This window comes from Pogonomyrmex barbatus, unplaced genomic scaffold (assembly GCF_055798465.1).
Source record: "Pogonomyrmex barbatus isolate J1 unplaced genomic scaffold, ASM5579846v1 scaffold8, whole genome shotgun sequence".
Taxonomy (NCBI): domain Eukaryota; kingdom Metazoa; phylum Arthropoda; class Insecta; order Hymenoptera; family Formicidae; genus Pogonomyrmex; species Pogonomyrmex barbatus.
Genome location: NW_028297182.1, coordinates 7981215 through 8001699, shown reverse-complemented (window position 1 = coordinate 8001699; position 20485 = coordinate 7981215). Strand labels below are relative to the sequence as shown.

Genomic DNA, 20485 nt, shown 5'->3' with positions numbered 1-20485 from the left:
TAATTCATCGCATATAAGTGCAGACACCCCGCTGACGGGCTCAACGATCGGGCGAATCTTCATGGTGAAGAGAAGGGCAGGAGGCATATTCTCTCGATAGTACCAGCGTAAAAGCCATTCAGAAGTCATCGAGAGAGGCCTCCGCTACAACGGAAGTGACACTTTCTCTCGCCAATACAGTCGATCCGTTCCGGAAGATACACCCGTTCAAGTATGTAGGCGAACCGATTATTACTAATATACATACCAATATCGCGTTCGAACAGTGAACCCTCGGGAGAGGAAAAGTCTCTCTCTCTCTCTCTCTCTCTCTCTCTCTCTCTGGAACCGAGAGATATATTCAGCTAAAGTTCGCAAACAATTCGCACGGCAGCATTTGCTCGATATAAAAATAAGTCTGATTTCTCTCTCTCGTTCTCCGCTTCTTCTTTTCTTATCTTTATTCTACCAATGAACCGTAGTCGTTGGCTCCTGAGCATCGCGGTGGCGGTGGCGGCGGTAGCAGCAGTGGTGACTCCTTCTGGTACGCTGCCTCTCGCGTTTGGACCTGGCCGATGCGTGCCAGGGAGAGTTTTGCAAGATGCGAGATTCATTTCCCGCGGCGAGGGAGCCCTCGTCGTCGAGTTTAGGCGGACTCTGACCACCTCCGGCAAAGTGTGTAGGCCGGGGTGTCGCGCATATTACGTAAAGCCGTGGGAAAAATAAATTGCGGGGAAAACAAAGGAAAACAAAGTGTAGACGAAGAAGGGAGACAACCCATTTTCTGTGTGCATGCACATCGTGATGAGGAGAGCATCGTTTGATAAGTAAAATCTCTGTTCGCAATGTCTCTGTGCATCTGATGGGAGAGAATGGGAACGAGAGAGAGAGAGAGAGAGAGGGAGAGAGAGAGAGAGAGAGGAAGAGAGTGCGAATTAGTCGAGTCATCGTTTACCCCTTTTCTTTTTTTTTCTTTTTCTTTATTAATTACATTATCATTTGTGAAAGAAACTTCTCCGAGGGAATGCATGTTGTAAGAAATGTCAATTGTGTAGAGAGAGTATGTGGCTATTATTTCTCGATTAATGAATGTCATTTTAATTGATGATATTTTTTAATCGTGATAATTAGAAAGGAAGAATTGAGTGATAGTATGTCGTGAAATGACAGGAGAAAGAGAAAGAGAAGAGAGAGAAAGAGAGAGAGAGAGAGAGAGAGAGAGGGGAGAAAGAGAGAAAGAAGAAAGGGAGAGAATTTAAAATCCACTGCAGACTTTAAATAACATAGAAAATATACATTTAGAAAAATTACGAAATAATATACGTAAAAAAATTAACGACCTCAGTTACGATCTTATTCTAAACATTTATATTCATAAATTTGATAATTTAATAATTATTTATCAATGATTAAAAAATAAGAATACTATTGTGTAGCACTATTTTTAATTTATCTTTAATATTTTATATAATAACAAGTTTTAACGTATTCTTCGAAATGTATACGTGTGAATATAATCTTCTTTTCCAATTACTCTTTTGTTTTAAACACCTATGGATTGTTATCCAAAAAGTTATCAATAATCGTAGTTTAATATATTAAAACTTTCTTGAAATTTTGCTCCAACAAATGCTGCAAACTACAACTTGACCGACTTCGAAGAAACTCTCAACTTCTACCAAACAATCTATTTAAAGCGAAGTATCGATTACGTTGTTAGAATTGAATCACGTCGCATTACTTTTCTTACATAAATTAATATAAGAAAATAATCATATAAACATAAATTAATATAAGAAAATAATCATATAAATCAATATTAATTTGTTTTATTAAATTAATATTTGAAATTGACATTGAAATACATACACTCACACACACACACATACACGCGCGCGCGCGCGCGCGCCACACACACACACACACACACACACACACACATAGATATCGTAAAAATTAGTTTTGCTGTTATTTATTTATTAGACTTAATTATACATCATTTAATCATTTGCATAAGACTAAAGAACAAGGCCAATTCTTTATCTATCGAAAGTAACGTTTATAATATTATTGTGCATTATCGCTGCTTTTTCTGCGCAGCACCAAACAGATACCGATCGCGTACGCGGCGAGAGCGAACGTTCGAACTGTTACTGCGTATTACGTTACAACAGATAAATTTAGCGTTTCTTTTACACAGAGCTCGTTGTACCACTGCCAATACCGCGACGCGGAATTAATTGGCTGTTTGGAAGGTAACCAATTCTCGTCGTCGAAAAAGCTTCGCCGAGTTCTATGGCACGCCGATCGGAACAGATCGCCGCGCTTCTCTTTTGTATATCTCGTACGATTGATCCAGTTATTGCAATATCGAAAATTTAAAATTATATATCCACTTTTTCAACTTAAACAATGTATAAAAAATGTATTCATAGATTTATGATTAAGAATTAAAGTATGCAATCCTAGTAAACTTGTTCTTCGATGCTGTAAATGTCGCGGAGAAAGAATTTGATCACTGCGATATTGATTGTCATAAAGAAATGGAAGAATCGTTTCGCACATGTCTATTAGTATCGAAATTAAGCTTAAATGAATTATGCTATTTTCAAATCACAGTTTAGAATAAATAATTTTCTTTAACAAGAAAAAAGAATAATTGTTAATTTTGAAATGTAAAAGTATCCCCTTCGCAAAATGCACTATTGAAATTAAAAAATTTTGGCGCTTGCAAGCGTCGGAAAATATTTGTATTTAAACTAGTACTTAATTTTTCAACTAATATCTTAATTTTTATTTAAAAGATAACATTGTTTTAATTAATTTTAATATAAAGAAGATTTTGCGTTTATAACTTCGCTTTCACAATTTTCCAGGCTAAATGCCAATAATACTGCCAATAATACTTGCCAGATAATATTGGCAATAATTGACTAATATTAATGTATTGTCGAGGAAGACCGGATGATTAATCGAAATTATGTCTATGGATTTTAGATTAATTTGGAAAAATATTTATTCGGCAAATTTCCCGTATTAAGAGTCGAATTATTGATTTAAATTGTTCTTAATATTTTCTTTCAATTTTATTTGATTATAAACAAAAAATATATTTTTTTAAAATAAATTTGTATAAACATGAGAAAAGCTTACAAAATTTACATTATTAATTAAGACAATCTTTTTTATGAAAATTAAAATAAGTCAATAAATGTTTAGAGCATATTTAAAAATGTCTTTCATAATTTATTAGAAAAGATTATTTTAATAAAAAATATTATTTTACGATGAATTGTAATTATGAAATATAAAATTTTACTGATGTAATAAATTTAATTTTTTTAGATAGTTAATTAACAATGAAATTTTTAAATAACCAAAATTAAAAATCTTAAAAATTCTTTGTACCACTTGTAGAATTTTACGTAGAACAGCGTTTATATTTGTGTAATATTTTTCTACTTAAATAAATAGCTCTTAGATCAATTTTTAAGACATCAAAGTTACGAAAATTTCTTCTTATTTTTACGATTTCTATTAAACTCTATGTTTGTACGATCATCACGGAATCTCTTAGAGTTTGCGTAAATGGAGGATCTGCATCGTGTTGCGAACGTTTCAAATGTCCACAGACACGCTAACGCCAAGCGCAACGTTTTGAGCAACACCTCATATGGATTCGCGTGCAGCAAGGATGCAGAATACAAGTGCAACGTGAAATACAGCGGCTCCCTACATCAGGAAAAGAATTATCTGCAGCGTAGCGTATCGGCGGACAATGTTGTAATACGTTCACGCGGTTACAAACCGTCTGATAGACACGATCCGATCAAGAGAAGTTTTCTCGAGAATCTCACTTCAAGAATATTGCACTTCGACATGGTGAGAAATTCTAAGAAATTCAAGCTGTAAAACTTTGAAGGTTCCATTACAAAACAAGAAGGATATTCAATTCAGCATTGTTTTAAATTTTGATTTCATATCATTTTCAAAATTAGGATGATTTATATGTATAATAAATTATAGAATCAATTTTAAAATAGTTCTTTTATTTATGAATTCTTTTACTTAGATCGCTTTATAATCGATATATCTTAAAAACATTAACTTAATTATATATTTACTTTTATTTTTAATTCATAATTTGTAACTAAGCTCTTTTTAAATTAAATTATGCTTTAAAATTAATTAAAGAATATTAAAAATTCTAAACTAAAAAAAATATCAAATTATAAAAAATTGATAATTAAAATTGTATCTGTGTTGCTAATTATTATTAATTAAACAGAAATTTGCGTTACGAGTCCTTTCTTAATTGTAGGAGGGGGGCGAGACTACCCCGATTAACTTGCAAAAGTTACTCACCCCAGCGTCGGATTCTCAAGAATTACTACAATCTAAAAATAGTACGTTCACTTATCGGTATAACATGAAAATAATAACTTTACAATAAAATATATTTTATAAGGAACTTTTAAAAATAGCAAATGTATTTGCTTAAATGTTTTATAATATATATATATTTATAATTATATTTAATTATATATTTATAATATATAATTTTAAGAGAAAAAGGTGTTTTTACTAAAAAATTAATTTTCAGAAAAAATGTTTGCATCCTCCTACTTTTACGCACCGACACATCCTACAGTGGAGGACCAAGTTGAACTTGCACGTCGGATTTCGCATTCGCTCAGCGATGTAAAAAACGTGAAAAGTAAAGGACAGACCATGTATGTAAACAGGAAAAAGCGATCAGTTAAGTGGATCCATGACGGCAATGGTATGCATATTTGTCTTATAATTTATTTATTTTTTTTTAATGTTAAAATTGTTGAATTAAAATTTTTATTTTATTAAAAAGACTTTTAATAGTATATAAAATTAATAAATAATTATTACAAATTATTAATAGTACACTAATTTAAAAAAATTATTAAAGCATATTTACTATAATAATAACAATAACTTTTAGATATAAAAAGTAAATTATTAAAGATTTACATCAATTTGTTGTCTTTTTACATATGTTCATCTGTTATTAATATTTTATAAAAAGTTTGTGCGAAAATAATATATCATCAATTTGTTACGCAAATCATCTTTTCATCTTTATTTCCTTTCCACATGTTCAGCGATAATCAATAGTATTTTGCAGGTATCGAGGATGAAGAAGAAGCAACCACGGTTCATAAGGTATATAATACACAATGATGCATATTTTTAAATATTATCTTTTATATATTATGTAATAAAATTTTTTCTAATAAGGAAAAACTACCTCTCAAATGCGTGATGAATCCATGCGGGAAAGTGCTGGATATTCATGGCATTCGAGCATTAGGTGAAGAAGTCAATATCGCGCCAGTGCCGAAAAATCCCGAAAAACTCTTTGATATTGTCCGTGACTTGAATAATCAAAAAGGACGCGGTAAGTATCGCGCATTTAACTGACGTGATTTTCAATTGTATACAATAAATAATATATGATAAAATATTACTCGAATGAGAAGATTATGAGAAATATAATAGTTCCTTGTAAATACAAAATTATTGCTATGTTTAAAATATACACATAACATAATGTTGTCACTTCACAGGTGCCGAGATATTTGCGAAACGTAGGAAAAGATCGGAAAAATGGGTAGTGGACCAGGAACAATCGCAGACACCGAATACACCTGTCACACCGAAAACGCCAACATATCCGGAAAAATTAGTAAGCACAATAAAGATTTCTCATTATTAATTTTAATTCTTTATATGCCATGTAAAAATAACAATTTTTTGTTTCATTTATATTATAAATTAAACTTTTCAACTCTGTTGCTAAAAAATTAAAAATTAATAGAGCAAAAGAAATAATACATTTTTTTCAACATTGAGAAAACTGAATTAAAGATCATTTCACTATTATTATGAGAAAAATAATGCTTTAATCTATAAAAAAGTTAAAAAAATTTTAATAATAAGAATTTGCGTTATAAGGATTGAAAATATTTGCTTTGTAGTTTCAGGAAGTCAATGGTAACGCAAAATTCATGACGCCACCGTCGTTAACACCTCGTACGCCGAATATTGATAAACCATTTTATAATCCTTTTACAGTGGATATTTCTCTCGACACTGCGAATATCCCGCTAACAGGTGCGTACTACACAAGCACAATTGAACGATAAACAAAATAATAATCTTAAATACAAGATGATCTCACTTGACAGATTTAGCTCCGTTGGCAAACAACGAGGCCTGTTTTCTCTATCCGCGATATTTTGAAATTACGAGCAAACATCACTGTCACCAAAAATTTTCAAAAACTGACATTGAAATTTATTAGTGTTATACAATGTCATTTGATATTTTATATGTACATGAGGTCAACATTTGTTTCTTTTTATTTTCTTAAAAAATCGTATTATTTCATACATTATTAAGAATATTCTAGAAATGTTCTAAATCTGAGATTATTCTAATCATGCACTTAGAATTTTTTAGTTATACTTTTACTGCCATTTTTCTTGATATTTTTTGCTTTATTTTATTGTACATTATATTTTTTAATTTTCTTGTTCTTTGATAAATATAATGAATATAATGTAAAATATTCATAAAAATAACTAAAAAATAATATAAACTTTGATAATAATAATTATAATGTTAAAGAAGTACAATATATTTTGTATTAATTAAAATAGTCTTTAGGAAAGATACTTTCTTTTATTAATCTTGCATCAGCAAGAAAGTGTTCTAGAATTTCAAAGATATTTGATACGCCTTCGAAATAAAGATCAATGTTGGACCAGGCAATTAAAGTTTGAGTTGAATGATCTATGACGTTCTAATTGGCAAGCGTTTTATCGATGTTATTTAATCAGTGGAAAACGCGCGCATTTAACATCTCTGCGATATATCTGAGACAAACAGAAACCTGTATCTTTCGATGCCGATCATGTTTTTTATAATAACTGATCAGAGATTAAGTATATTTCAAGGTAAACGTGTAATGAGATAAAATTGAGATAAAATAACACATTAAAGTGCTTAATGTTTCTAAGAATTCAAAATATTTAGATGTTTGAACGCAATTAAAGTATTTGCGCCAAAACAGAACATTTATAATAAATTAACAATAAATTTATAAGAATCAGAAATGTTATATTTGTTTAAAATAATTTAATGTTGTTAAAAAATAAATTAATGCTGTAAAATAATTTTTTGTACATATATAAGAAACTTTGTCTTTTAAAATTAAATTTTATTTTTTAATATTTATTATCATAAAACAATATTTAATTAACAATATTTGTAATTACAAACTGCAAACTGTATTTTTTTGCTGTATTTCTTTGTAATTGTATTTTTTTATTTTTTTATCCTTTTTAAATGTATAATTTTCTTTAATTCCTTAAGAAGACATGCTAAAACTTTATTACAAGGCTTCTTCCAGTTGCTATGCTTTGCTGTTTCAATTTTGATTTGCGAGTTGCAGACAGGCACTGCAATGCTAATCGATGCGGTCATTCGAGTGAGGTAAAAAAGATTTACCTGCGGGAAATTGCGGTCGGCACAGATTCTGATTTTCCTTCTGATCATTCTCGATCGTCCATCATTGAAAAATCCCGTCGTGCCGTTTTCGAATCTACTAACGATCGCCGCGCTAACATGGCCAATAATCGCATTGTCGCAAGTAACAATAACAGATTTATTAACAACAACAGTTATCAATCGCCGAGAAAATCCGACTTTTGCAATGCGCGGAGTTACAATGGCAGAGATATGAGAATTCAACAACATTTTGATAATTACAACGATACCATGATCGACAAAAAGATTGGAAGTAAACAACAGAACGGCAATCAAATGCAGAATGATGATGAGGAAAACGACGGATACACTCCTGTACCAGTAAAGCAACTGATACAAGAATTTGAGAAAACCTGTAGACCAGTTCTGCAATACAAGCAAATTAGTCCGAAGATCATTCCAATCATACAGCAATGTCCATTGAATAATGGCATAGCACGTTTCTTCGAGACGAGAAATCCTGTCAAGTATAACAACGAGGAGGAGGGATACGCACGGTGAGCACTTGGAAAATTCTTCGAATAATTAATGATAATGTATCAAAACAAGTTCTCTAATATTTCACTTTGATATTCTTTAATAATCTTGTTCTTTTAATCGACAAAGTTAAATTATTCTGTGATGATTGTGACGTAAACTGAAAGAAGGAAGTTAAAATCGCTCATAGGTTAACATCAAATATATATATATATATATTTTTAGTGATGCGTGTTTTAATTTATGATACGATTTTAAAAAGTAGATACAAAATAAATTTGCAAAGTAGATACAATGTGCTATTTTTCACAATATTTTTAATTGCATAATTCAAATTTTAAAAAAAATCTACATTTAATCTACATTTCAACACAAAATCTACATTTTTCTCTGTTTATGTAATTTCATTGGGAATATTTTATTAATCGCATATCCATTTATCTGTGGAGATGGAGATGAAGATTTGACAAAATAAAAAAATTGAAAATTCATTTTAATCAAATATACAGTGTACGCGAAAAGTACGAAGAGTCTGCAAAACTGCAATCCCAATACAACCATCGATTATACGACACACGTGGGAATTACGAGAGGAAACTGCAATCTCATTGCAACGGTCAGTTATGCAACGCACACGAGAGCTACGAAAAATTAGCAAAACTACAATCTCGATGCAATGGCTATGATTCCACTGACGAGACTGAATATACGACGGATGACACCGATTCCACCGAAGATTCGAAATCTATAGATCGTGGCAATTCTGCCCCGTCTGCCTTGCTGAACTGCTGCGATAGCAGCGAATACTCAATCGCGTTTGAGGACGAATATTCGGGTACTAGACGTCATTCAACCACCTCACAGGAATTAGAAGCCCTTTACGCCAATGGCACAAACACGAAATTTATCAACACTGACGCTGAAGTGCTTCCTGAGACAAAGTCGCTGATGCTTTCGATGGTTGCCTCGCACGAGGACATACTCGAGACCAAAAAACACTTACGCAACACGCCGGTTTTGGATAATCTTTTAGGCACCGCAACACCAGAATGCAAACTCATTGACGTTAATCCGGAATTAGGCAAGTTAACACGCATGCGCTTTTCTAAGCCTTGATATTATATCGCTTTTATGTTATTGCTTGATATTATTGCATGTTAAAAAAAATAAAATGACTTTAACATACGTTGTTCCTACTCTTTATACTCTTTAGTATCAACGAATTAATAAAAATTAATTATATTATAGAGAAAATTAATTAATTATATTATATTATATTATAGAGAGAGAATTTATATAAAATATAAATTCTTTTATATAAAAATACAAAATTATAAAGGAACAAAATATACAAAATAGATTTTTTTCAACCTAATGATCTTTTTATATAAAAATGATATTTTTTTTAAGTTTTAATTTTAAAGTGATTTCTTAATAAAATCTTTTTATGAAATTTATTATTGTATTTATTTGTAACAATAAAAACGCGATAATTAGCGTAAAATATATATGATAATTCTTATCGTAAAAACTAAATATGTTAAAATTACATAAATTTTAATTAGGAATATTGATTTCTTCATGATTTCTTCATGTTTATAATTATGGACTTATATTTAATGTTTCTTTTTTCAGGGAACAAGTTATACGAGGATAATAATTTTACTGGACCGAAATTAACTAGTCTTCACAATTTAACAAATTACAATACAGCACCGCGTGGATGGGATCAATCATTTACATTTTACCGGCCTATTAAATTTGAAAAACCGCAAGAAATTATGTATTCTGATTTTTAGATGTAGCATAAATTTTGTAATTATAACCCATTTAAACATCGGTAAGTGTTCATCACATTCACATTTTATAAAGTAAAATTAATTATTTCACTTCAAATATTAAATTTTTTTTTTGTCTTTTTTTATCTATCTCTTTAGATATCTGTCTAAATAACAAATAAAGATTATGTATTGTGCAAAAATAAGTTACTCTGTGTAAATTGAAATAAATTAAATAAACTGACAGTATTAAAAATTTGGTCTTTTTAAACATAATTTATTTGAAATCTTTACAAAATTAATTTTTTTTATATAAGTTTTATATATTTTATCATTATATATGTTGTTACTGTTGTTAGTATTAATAATTAAATAAAAATAATTAAAACAAGACTTTTAATATTTTTAATTTAAACAAAATTTTATTGAATTGAACAAACTTTTTTCTAGGTAAAGATTGATTGCAAGTTCAACCAAGTTTCACCAAGCATCAAGGCTTATCGGAATACGTTTTTCGCACCACCAGTGCGTCCATTTTCACCACGATTTAAATCCCAATGATCTATGAATTACTTAAATATCTTCATCATAAATAAGCGATATCTGCGCTATACATATGATATGTTTGAAGTTTCGTTTTGCTTTGGTGTACTTCTATCTCTTCTTTCCTTGAGATATTTAACGTTGTTTTGACGGTGTTACATTATTGCATTTTACTTTATTATATTATGCAAATAAATATGTTGTTTTCCTAATTTCTATTGTAATTGGTTCACTACTTTACTCATAAATACCTTATTTTTCTGTAATTGATCTGTATGTATGTATATAAAATCCAATTTGTATCCCAATAATAACAATAATAAGTGTTCCATAATATTAATATAATATTATTATAAATAATAATTGAATTTATATAGAGATGTTAGATACAATTGCGACATATCTAGAAATAAATCTTCTTTTATCTTGCAACTTAATCAAATCACAATTATTTTAAATTTTACTATTGTGGATTGCATCGCTGTTATTTTGATTGTATAATATTTCGAGAATAGCAAAATAAATTATCTACACGAAACACACATATATATATATATATATATATATATATATATATATATACTCGTGAATCTGATAGAGTTATATAAAAACTATAAACAGATATTGCAAACAGCAAATCGATTAACGCGAAAAAATAAACATGAATAACGAGCCGCAATTAAACTCAGCAAATTATAATTTTGTACTCAGTAATTTATAATTTAAAATTTATTTAAAATTTTTATTTCTTTATTTTTTTAAGTTTATTTAAAATTCGTAATTTAACGCATCGGAACAAGTGTACAAAATATATGTCGTATATGTCGAACTCTATCGTTAGATATCGAAAAGTGAGGCAGTGATTAAAAAATGTTTGTCCGAATAGACTATATCTTAATAAAAAATCGATGCATTATTATAATTTCAAAAATGATATCAATTCTTTCAAGATATTGAACAATAAAACTTGAATGTGATAAACATCTAATAATACATTACCAATCTATAGATAATTGTATTTGTATGTATAAACAAGATATCAATTTAATATCATTAATTGTAGATAAGTTACATTCTTTATTTTTAAAGTAAATTAAACTTTTCCATTACTTAAGAGAAAATTATATTGATATTAAATATTTGCCATTAAAGAGGACGGAAATATTAAAACGAATGGAAATATTTGTAATTTTATATAGAGTATGTATGTGTATCAACATGAAAATAAAGTATGTTTAGATATGTATATATTTTTGTAAATAATAATTCTTATTTAAAAACTTTATCTTTTTACACACGCACCCCTCTTCCCCCCCCCCACACATACACACATCATTTACATTTTGGTATTATAATCTTCTTTTATGTTAATCATCACATAATTTAAAAATTATAAATGCATAAATTATATTTATAAATTATATATATATATATATATATATATATATATATATACAACAATAAATAAAAATTTATCTAAATTTATATAATCATTAAACGTTTCCGTCCTCTTTAACTCTATTAGATCTATAATGGCAAATCAACAGAGAAATACATTGACGAAATACGTATGCTTATTCCAAAGAAGATACCTGTTTACTTTGATCATAATAATAATACACCGAAGTTGAAAAGACATTTGTGTGAGATGTAAACACTGCGATCAAAAGATATTCGCACAGATCAAAATACTTTTATTCATATATTGAAAGAAAACAGAATTTTAGTTAGGGACAAACCTCTGAACAAATCGTCGCTTACGCCTTTGCATCTGTGACCATCATCGTCGTGTATCATCGTCTTTTATCTGTCCGGCAAATTCTGCCGGCAAGCTATCGCTCTGACGCGTGCTCTATCAACGGTATAAGTATAGGATAACAACTTCAATTATTTCATTAGTTATATACGTTACGCGGCGGAGGAAACAACAGTCTTCACTATGCTGCGTCACGGATTTCTACTATTTCTTCTGTCACTGGCGTTCACGCAGTTCTTTGTTCTCAGCGATGCGGCACGAATACCACGAACGCCAGACGCAGCAGCCACCAAGAAATGCGGTTACGAGGTACGCAAATTAATTACTAATCAAAGCAATTAGGAATACGACGCGAAAAAATCCGGATTTGATTTTTCATTCATAAATAGGTTTTGCTACTTCGCAAATAAAAATTGCTTTTGTTGTAATTCATGTGTGAATAATTTGATTTATGTGGTATATATATTTTAAAGCTTAATAAATTTTTTTTTACAATTACAAGAAAAATAAAGTAGACTTCATCAATTTCAGGCGTGTCATGCCGTGGATCCGAAAAAACTTAATATTCACATGGTTCCACATACTCACGATGATGTCGGCTGGTTGAAGACTGTGGATCAGTATTATTTTGGAAGTGAGTAAATGAGATAAATCAATAACGTGGACATTGTTAGTTAAACCAGAGGATATATTTATCTATGTTTTTAAGAGAAAAAGTATAGCAAAGTAAACTATGCAATTTCTAAATATTTAAAAAGAATATGTAATTTTGTATGTACAATTTGTATGTACAATTATAATCCTTCAGTTATACATGTACATACAGAATCTATATATTAATATAAGAATATGAAAATTATGTTACGATAATTACGATATTATTTTCTTAATAAGAATAATTTTGAGGATTATCTTTTCTATTTTTGGTTATTATTTTGCTAATTTGTTACTAAATATCTATATTTTATTTTTTTTCTTATAATTTGTAATAAAAGACTTTTTTTATTAAGGTCGTTCTACCATTCAAAAGGCTGGCGTGCAGTATATTCTTGACAGTGTTATTAAATCATTATTAGCTGATCCAACTAGAAGGTAATTATTGTAAATAATATCTTTGATAGATGATATAATTAGAAATTTTAGCGTGATAAAGATTTGCATAAACACATTCAACACATGCTAATCAGATAGTTATGTAATACTTAAATAATATTAAATATAATATAAATAAAATAATATTAAATATAATATAATATAAATAATATTATGCCTATATTATGTTTATGATAGTTTAATGATAATAATGATAATAATCTCATCAATTCTTGTATTGTTAAGAATGTTTCAACAGATAAATTTTATATTAATCAAACATATAATTTAAATTTTACATAATCTTTATTTCCGCAGATTTATTTATGTGGAAACTGCTTTCTTCTGGAAATGGTGGTTACGGCAAGACGAACAGGTACGTGCTGACGTCAAAATGTTAATCAATGAAGGACGATTGGAATTCATCGGAGGTGCATGGAGCATGAATGACGAGGCTTGTACTCACTATCATTCATTAGTGGATCAATTCACATGGGGATTCAGGTATGTGTTGATCATATGGTGAATGAAAAAATCCTTATATAATTGAAATAAAATCAAGTTAATAAAATCATATAATTTAAATCTTTTTCTATAATAAAGAATATATTTCTTTTTATGGATATTGATATAATTATATTTTTTTTAAATTTATATAACATACATAGTACATTAATACATTAATAGTACATTAATGTAATTATACTTTTAGGTAAACTTGATTTTTATTTCTATTTAACTTAATATATATATATATATATATATATATATATATAACGTATAAATTCTTTTTTTTATATACATATAAATTCTTATTTAGAATTATAACTTACATGTTACTAATTTCTGATTTTTAATAGACGACTCAACGACACATTCGGAAGCTGTGGCAGACCACACATAGGATGGCAGATAGATCCATTTGGCCATTCCAGGGAACAGGCTTCTTTATTTGCACAAATGGGATTTGATGGAATGCTATTTGGTCGTATAGATTATCAGGATAAAAGCAAGAGATTACAGGATCAAACGATGGAATTTATTTGGAAGAGCAGCCCGAGTTTAGGTAAAACAATATTTTGGAAAGCAAGAATTAATAAATGTAAAAGAAAAAGAAAATATAATATAAAAATTATGGTCTTAATTATTTTTAAAAAGACAAAATATTGAATACAAGTTTACAATAACATAGCAATTTCATTTGAGTCTTACGAAGTTACTCACAAGAAGTCTTGATAAACAAAATAACTTGTTTCTTTACATTTTTTTCTAAAGAAAAGAATGAAATCTAAATCTGATATTTAGAAGTAACTTTTCCTGTAAATGAATACACATATATACAATATTACATTATGAATAAAATTATATAAAATACAATATTGTTTCCAGGCAAACGAGCGAATTTGTTTACAACCGCAATGTACAACACTTACAGTCCACCACCAGGATTTTGTTTCGATGTTTTATGTGCCGACGAACCAATGGTCGATGATCCTGATAGCCCGGACCACAACATCGATAGAAGAGTATGTATAACGTAATGTATGTGTAATAACAACATATAATGTGTTATCGAATTCCTAATAATAAATTAACGATAAACTAACGAGGTCGTCTCAAGCGTTAATTAACATGTAGAACTAACGCAGTGCTTTGCGCAAATTAATTTATTTTTAATTATTGTTAACAAGATAATAGATAAATTATAATATAAAAACTAAAGAATCATGATCACTAACTGAAAAATTGCTCAAATAGTTTAGGACATATTTGTTCTGTGTGAGAATTATAATCTACGCGACATGTTTTTGTGCCAGATCGATGATTTTCTGAGATACGCGGTTGTGCAAGCTAATTATTACCGCACAAATCATATCATATTGACAATGGGAGGAGATTTCACTTATCAGCACGCGGAAATGTACTTCATGAATCTGGACAAGCTGATAAGGTATTAATGCTAAAAATTTTATAATTCACGCTTCTCGAAATATGTCCAACGCTTGCGAGCTTGCAAAAAAAGCGCTATTGTCGTTACGCAAAGGACGACATCGCTAATAAGCAGAAATGGATAAATGGCATAAATGATATTTACGAGTGATGAAATGCCATCTTCGTTCCATGGTAAGTAAAAATTATGCACGATTGGCAGGTGGAGTTGTTCCTGACGTACGCACAGATTCAGGCACGTGCCTATAGAACTAATCATATTATTCTTACCATGGGGGATGATTTTCATTATCAACAGGCTGACATGGTGTTCGGTAATTTAGACAAATTAATCAGGTAAAACGTTATTAACGTTAAGATAAAAAAAATCTATTCTATTAAATTGGACTTTTGAAAAAATTAATTAATTGATAACGGCAATTAAAAAATAAATTTAAAAAATCAAAATTTTTAATTTATTTATTTTAATTTCAAAATGCATGAAGAAATTTTTCTGAATTTGAATAATTTATTATATAATAATGAGATACATGAAAAATATTTTTATTTATTTCTCTTTATTTAGTTTTCTTTAACTTTTAAGTATTATAATATCATTTCAATATATTGATGTAAAAGTGTTAGCTTAATTAATATAAAAAATTTTAACACAAAATGTATGTGATTAAATATTATATAATTCCTTAATCGATTTTTTAATTTTAATGTATTTTATTTTAATCGGGTCTCATGATATTAAAAGTTTAGAAACTTTTATAAAAATTAAAAATAAAGCTTTTAAGCATCTGAAGTATATTTTGATACTATATCATTATAATTTATATTACAATGTTATTACTTATTTATTAGAATACATCTTTTATAATCCATGAGATATTTTAGTCAGTTTTAATTATATTATTGTGTACTAATAAAATAATTGTTTAATAATTGTCTTAGATAATTTGATACTAAAAATCTTATAATCTTTTATAATCTGTTTAGATACACAAATCAACGCAATGGTTCTACAGTAAATGTAATTTACTCGACACCTTCATGCTACTTGAAAGCTTTGAACGACTTGAATCTTCAGTGGCCCACCAAAAGCGATGATTTCTTCCCATATGCGAGCGATCCTCACTCTTATTGGACTGGCTATTTCTCCTCAAGGCCAACTGTGAAATACTTCGAGCGCGAAGGAAACAATTTGCTGCAGGTAGGATAAAAGATAAATTGGAGTTAAATAAACTCTATACTTTAATCTATTTAACTACAAACTATATCTGCAAGAAATAAAAAATAAAAATATAACAAATAAAAATAAAATTTTTTTCTAGGCAAGCAAACAACTCGTTACTTTGACGAACTTGAAGAATTACGACAAGGAATTAGAGCATTTTCGTGAAGCGATGGGAGTGATGCAGCATCATGACGCTGTTACCGGCACTGAAAAGCAATTAGTTGCGAATGATTATTCTCGTATATTGCATGAGAGTATGGCTCACGCCGAAGAAATAATTTCAAAAGCCATAGCGTACGTACTCTTTATTAGGATTCACTTTCGTTTTAGTTTTAACTTTCGCTAATGTAATTTCTAAATATAAAAATATAGTTCTAAAAATTTAGTTCTAAATATTACAATGTTAACCAAAATTATGTCATAACAATTGTCGCTAATATTTATTTAAAATAGGAAATGGTCAGGAATGACGAATAACACGGCAGCATCCTTTAAAATCTTCACATGTTTGGAATTGAATATTAGCTCCTGTGCGTTTTCCGAAAAGAGTGACTTGTTTACAGTTGTATTGTACAATCCACTAAGTAGGCCTGTTTCTATTCATGTTCGTGTGCCCGTTCAAGGAAATTCTTATACCGTTCGATCATTAACTGATGGTATGTATATATGTACGCTCTAGAGAAGTAATAAAATTTATATTACATTAATTAAAGTTGGTAAAAAATTTTATGATATATAACATATACTCTTACGGGGTTAAACAGGAGTGTATCCAACCGCACAAATAATACCGGTCCCTGAAGCAGTTCAGAGAATCCCAGGAAGAAAGAGCAATGCGAAAAATGAAGTTGTCTTCCGTAGTTCAAACATTCCTCCTCTCGGTATGCTAGCTTATGCCATAGCTAAAACGACGCAAGAAAATGTAATTGAACAACCTCAACCAGTCGATTTCATAAGTAGCGAGGTAAATAGATAATGTACAAATGTATAATATAAATTATTAGAATGGACCATTAAATCACCTCTTTATGCTAAATAAATAATTTAAAGTTTTAAAATATATTACACAACTATAATATGACTAACAAAATACGTTTTAAAAATATATTAATTTTATATTAATAAGTCATTCTAAATATACATTGCTAAATGTGCAAAATATTGTATGACAAACAATTAAACTTTATAAATGATTTTCTCATTTTGTAAATTGATTCTACAACTTCTCTTTATAATATTGCAAAATTAGTCTTATGCCCGATTTCACCAACGTAGATATTAATAACTTTAACTTTTTCTCGGCTCAACTTGCTCTTCATTTTTTTCTAGTTGTAAGAATTAGAAAAAAATGAAGAGCAAGTTAAACCGAGATTAAAATAAATCTATATTGATGGAATTGGGTATTAGAGAAATAAAATAAGTGTCAAATAATTTCGATAATATAACAGTTAAATTTGTTTTGTAATTTTTAGCTGTATAACATAACCGTTAACAGCAACGGTAACTTGGAAATACGCTGGAATAAACAGGACATAAATGTCGAACAATCTTTCCATTACTACATAGGAGCGGAGGGTAACAACGAAGTCTTCGTTAATAGATCATCCGGCGCCTATATTTTCAGACCCAAAGAAACATCACCTAGAAATTTTGCATATGCAGGATCGTATAAAGTATACAAAGGTATTATTTACGAAATTAATGTTATTCCGTAACATATTATAAATACATTACTCTGTAAAATCCATCTTTTTTGGCAGGTCCTGTTGTACAAGAACTTCATCATACGATAAACGAATGGATTAGTCAAGTAGTTCGAATTTATCCAGAGGAAGAGCACATCGAATTCGACTGGCTCGTTGGACCGATACCTGTCAAGTACTATTAGATTTTATTGTTTATTATATATTTATTATATATATTTTTATATTTATATATAATATTTCTTATCACGTTTTATTAATTTATCAAAATGTAATAAAACGTGATAAAATGTAATAATTTGAATAAATTGTTATAAATTAAATAATAATTATAAATTATTTTATTTTAGGGATAAGATTGGCAAAGAGATAATCACTCAGTACTCAAGTAATCTGAAAACAAGCAGAACATTTTACACAGATAGCAACGGAAGAGAGATGTTAAAACGTGTAAGAAATTATCGACCAACGTGGGATTTACAATTGGAGGAGCCAATATCTGGAAATTATTATCCGGTGACCAGTAAAATTACACTGAAGGATGAAACGAAGCAATTAAAGTTAAATGTTCTGACCGATCGTGCCCAAGGTGGAAGCAGTTTGCATGACGGTACCATTGAACTAATGGTAAACATCTAAATTTTATTAATCAGTTTTTGTTGGATTTAAACAATAATACGAATAAATAAAATTGCGTTTAGCTTCATCGAAGACTTTTGAAAGACGATGCATTTGGTGTGGGCGAAGCGTTGAATGAAACTGCTTTCGGCGAAGGTTTGGTAGTGAGAGGAACGCACTATCTCTTCGGAGGTAAAATAAAGAATACGAATGAATTTGTATTGAAGGAAAAGGAATTGGCGCTTAAGTTGGCCCTGCATCCCTGGATCTTAGGTGCTCCCATTAATTTGAGCAATCTCGAAAATGTATGTGCTCTATTTAAAAATTTTGTACGTATACGCTTTCTCTAATTGGCATTTTCATGAAAAATATAACATAATTTAGTTGGTCAAAGCTATTTTCAAAAATTATTTAAAATTTTTGAAAATAGCTTTGACCATTTTAAAATAATTTTATGATAGAAATTATTTATAATCTTTAGTTAAAAATTGATGATTAATTTAGCAAAATTTCTCAAAACGATTATGAATTAAATTTTGTAAATAAATGTGATTTTGAATTACAATTTTTAATAATTGATACTCATATTATAGACTTCCGGTCTCAATAAAACGCTACCACCGAATGTGCATATTCTTACTTTAGAACCATGGAAAGATGATACAATTTTATTAAGATTGGAGCATCTCTTTGAAGTTGGCGAGGCGCAGCAATTGTCTCAACCAGTAGAAGTTAATATTAAAGTGAGTTTTTATAAATATCTATATATAATATATATTTAATAATATATCTTATAAATAAAATTTTAATTATATTGTTTTTACATTACTAAATTTTGATAGTTAAATGGAAATTGTTTTAATTAAAAAATTTTTATAATTTTATCTTATTTTAATAGGATTTGTTCTCGACATTTTCTATCGTTTCAATCAATGAAACCACGTTAGGCGCTAATCAATTATTGAATGAAAATAAACCTATGAAATGGGAAGCAGAGACAAATGATATTATGCAGAATCAAGAAGATGACAGCAGACAAATCGTGGAAGTTCATGACGAAGTAATTAATGTTCTTTTGAAACCAATGGAAATACGAACGTTCATTCTCAAAGTTAAGCGAATATCTCTTTAATACTTAAACAAAAATATTTCATTTTTATAAGAAACGACTTTATTGTTATAAAAATAAAGTTACTTTATAATAAAAATCGTGTTATTTTGTACTCTTCTTATCATAAGAAGATTGACTGAATTGAAATTGCTGAAATGTATATTAAAAAGAATAAAAAAATATCTAATTTGATACAAAAGTATTTTAATGGGATCTATAATTATAACCCTCAATTTAATTTTGACGTATTATAACGTATTTTACATCAATGCGAAATTACAATAAAATACAAAAGATGTACAATTATTACATTTAGTAATTAGTAAAAGTAATTAGTCTGTATTATTTTACTGTCAGTTTATACTGTTATATTTTATCATTTGTAAATATGCATTACTTAAAAATTAATTAATGATCTATTTATTTTTTTCTTTTATTTTTATATTAAAAAGAAATTAAATTAGAACTATTTATAAAATAATACATATAAGCATTGAAAAAAAAGTTTTTATTTTGTGAGTGCAGCTTTTAGTGCAATTATTTTTAAATTAACAAATTAAATGAGTAAAAAAAAACTCATTTATCAAAACTCATCAAAATTGAAAGAAATTATAATTATATAATATAAAGGTTCTTTTTTAGTTTTAGATGAAAGATAAAAAAAACATTTTA

General features: G+C 28.7%; 2 protein-coding genes and 1 long non-coding RNA gene across 8 annotated transcripts; 2 read left to right on the top strand and 1 right to left on the bottom strand.

Moving 5' to 3' along the window:
• The first annotated feature begins 75 nt into the window (after positions 1-75).
• Positions 76-10573, top strand: LOC105432216 (uncharacterized). 4 transcript variants are annotated; one of them, XM_089084359.1, is made up of 12 exons: positions 76-211; positions 3612-3861; positions 4301-4385; positions 4583-4762; positions 5138-5175; positions 5251-5410; positions 5580-5698; positions 5991-6126; positions 7427-8060; positions 8550-9121; positions 9676-9880; positions 10269-10573. In XM_089084359.1, the coding sequence occupies exons 2-11, from the start codon at positions 3859-3861 to the stop codon at positions 9837-9839; spliced, it is 2091 nt and encodes a 696-aa protein (XP_088940485.1). In that variant the 5' UTR covers positions 76-211; positions 3612-3858; the 3' UTR covers positions 9840-9880; positions 10269-10573. The 4 variants fall into 4 exon arrangements, with proteins under 4 accessions (XP_088940485.1, XP_088940484.1, XP_011645221.2 ...); XM_089084358.1 differs by lacking the exon at positions 76-211 and adding an exon at positions 561-806; XM_011646919.3 differs by lacking the exon at positions 76-211 and having other exon boundaries at positions 3553-3861; positions 7469-8060.
• Positions 10143-12241, bottom strand: LOC148934763 (uncharacterized). The gene is made up of 2 exons (XR_016141189.1): positions 12101-12241; positions 10143-10764 (listed from the first exon to the last, which is right to left on the bottom strand). It is a non-coding gene; the product is annotated as an uncharacterized LOC148934763 (long non-coding RNA).
• LManII (Lysosomal alpha-mannosidase II) lies at positions 12148-20012 on the top strand. Of its 3 annotated transcripts, none has more exons than XM_011646916.3 (17): positions 12148-12426; positions 12649-12751; positions 13128-13209; positions 13528-13713; positions 14070-14275; positions 14599-14735; positions 15362-15495; positions 16144-16357; positions 16479-16675; positions 16835-17037; positions 17146-17345; positions 17854-18064; positions 18142-18259; positions 18435-18711; positions 18786-19031; positions 19296-19445; positions 19601-20012. In XM_011646916.3, the coding sequence occupies exons 1-17, from the start codon at positions 12301-12303 to the stop codon at positions 19832-19834; spliced, it is 3024 nt and encodes a 1007-aa protein (XP_011645218.2). In that variant the 5' UTR covers positions 12148-12300; the 3' UTR covers positions 19835-20012. The 3 variants fall into 3 exon arrangements, with proteins under 3 accessions (XP_011645218.2, XP_011645220.2, XP_011645217.2); XM_011646918.3 differs by lacking the exon at positions 15362-15495 and adding an exon at positions 15027-15160 and having other exon boundaries at positions 18786-19007; XM_011646915.3 differs by lacking the exon at positions 15362-15495 and adding an exon at positions 15027-15160.
• Positions 20013-20485: the final 473 nt, after the last annotated feature.